This window comes from Zychaea mexicana (genome assembly GCF_025766255.1).
Source record: "Zychaea mexicana strain RSA 1403 chromosome Unknown BDB00scaffold_120, whole genome shotgun sequence".
Taxonomy (NCBI): Eukaryota; Fungi; Mucoromycota; class Mucoromycetes; order Mucorales; family Lichtheimiaceae; genus Zychaea; species Zychaea mexicana.
The window spans coordinates 124,251-125,710 of NW_026516783.1; the positions used below are offsets into that span (position 1 = coordinate 124,251).

The 1,460-nt window shown below is 46.9% G+C and overlaps 1 protein-coding gene across 1 annotated transcript; it reads right to left on the reverse strand.

The window, feature by feature from the left end:
* Positions 1 to 971, reverse strand: BDB00DRAFT_82279 (uncharacterized protein). The gene is made up of 2 exons (XM_053123493.1): positions 862 to 971; positions 1 to 703 (listed from the first exon to the last, which is right to left on the reverse strand). Exon 2 carries the CDS (start codon positions 666 to 668, stop codon positions 219 to 221), a length of 450 nt encoding a protein of 149 aa, XP_052974276.1. The 5' UTR covers positions 669 to 703; positions 862 to 971; the 3' UTR covers positions 1 to 218.
* Positions 972 to 1,460: the final 489 nt, after the last annotated feature.

Consider the following 1,460-nt stretch of genomic DNA (forward strand, 5'->3'; position numbering starts at 1 on the left):
GTTTTGTTGCCACCTTATTGATTTCCGACGGACCGAAATAATTGCCATATTCCATTGTTGCCGATTTTTTTGACCAGCTCAGAATTCCTTCCATGCCGATGTCCACAGGTCAACGACTGCTGTCCGATTCGCGCAAAAGACACGTGTCGAGTTTTTGTCTCGGTCGTTTTGTCCACCCACAATAGTTGATGTCAGAGTTTGTACACGATGACTTGCAGTTAATTCGCCCATGCAAGTTTTGAATGTATGTACCGCCTTTTGATGAGGATCTTGAGTGCAGATACCAGTATCCGTTTGGAGAGTACTTGTCGCCATAGCATCACCAGTAGATAGTAAATCTGCTCCTTTCCTAATATGTCGATTCGTCGTTTCATTGGATGTTGCTTGTCCTTGGACGCACACTTGTTCGATGTCGTTGTCGTTGTCGTTGTCGTTGTCGTTGCTGTTGTTGTAATGATCAGGAACGTCAGATCAGAAAAAAAACCGTCAAAGAAATTTCGCATAAGGTGTATATGATCATGTGCTGCCAATAGACTGATCAAGCCAAAGACGGGATTCTGCCAATCCTCGATTCGAAACCAAGCCCAGGAAATCTGTTGCCACCAGTATCGGCATAACCACCATGACTGCTCGTCAGATTCATCCACCAATACCACAAGAGACGGCATGGTCAAGCCAAAGACGGGATTCTGCCAATCCTCGAATCGACACCAAGTAAGAGAGGTTGTTTGTACTCGGCTAGCCTCGAAATCTGACGCCACCTGTAGCAGCATAGTCATCATGACTTTCCGTCAGATTCATCCATCAAAACCACGTGAAATGGCATGATCAAGCCAAAGACGGGATTCTGTCAGTCCTCGATTCGAAACCAAACCCTGGAACTCTGACGCCACCTGTAGCAGCACAATCATCATGATTCATCCACCAACACCACACAAGACGATGTGATCAAGCCAAAGACGGGATTCTCCCAACACCCCGAATTTTTTACTCGGCTAGCCTGGAAAGCTGACACTTTCCATCGCGGCGTACTACACACACCGCTGGCCAAACACCCCAGCCCGGACACCCCAGCTTCAGAAATCCCCGAGGCAAAGGTGAAGGAAGGAGTTGGACTTACATGACGTGACACTGACTACAACCGGTGGGGGATCCAGGATATGGAAAGGGCGAGGATAACTCCGGTTGAGCGGGTGGCGGGGATTGGAGGAACAACATTGCTCTGGTACAGGTAGGACTTCTGCAGGAACACCATCCACATGAGCTGGAACTGACAGGAATGACAACCCCGGGAAAGGAATAAATTCCTAAGTTTCTAGGAGCCTTCTTCAAACCACATCCGAGGTGAATGCAGTATGAAGAAGGTAACAAGGAAAGGAAAAAGTTATATCAGTTAGTAAGCCTCTTCTTATAAAGATGGTTGTAGGTATTAAAGAAAGCATAGTACGTACCGTAATTAT

Coding starts and splice junctions, on each gene's coding strand:
- BDB00DRAFT_82279 (XM_053123493.1), bottom strand. CDS start 668: ATGCCGTCTCTTGTGGTATTGGTGGATGAATCTGACGAGCAGTCATGG.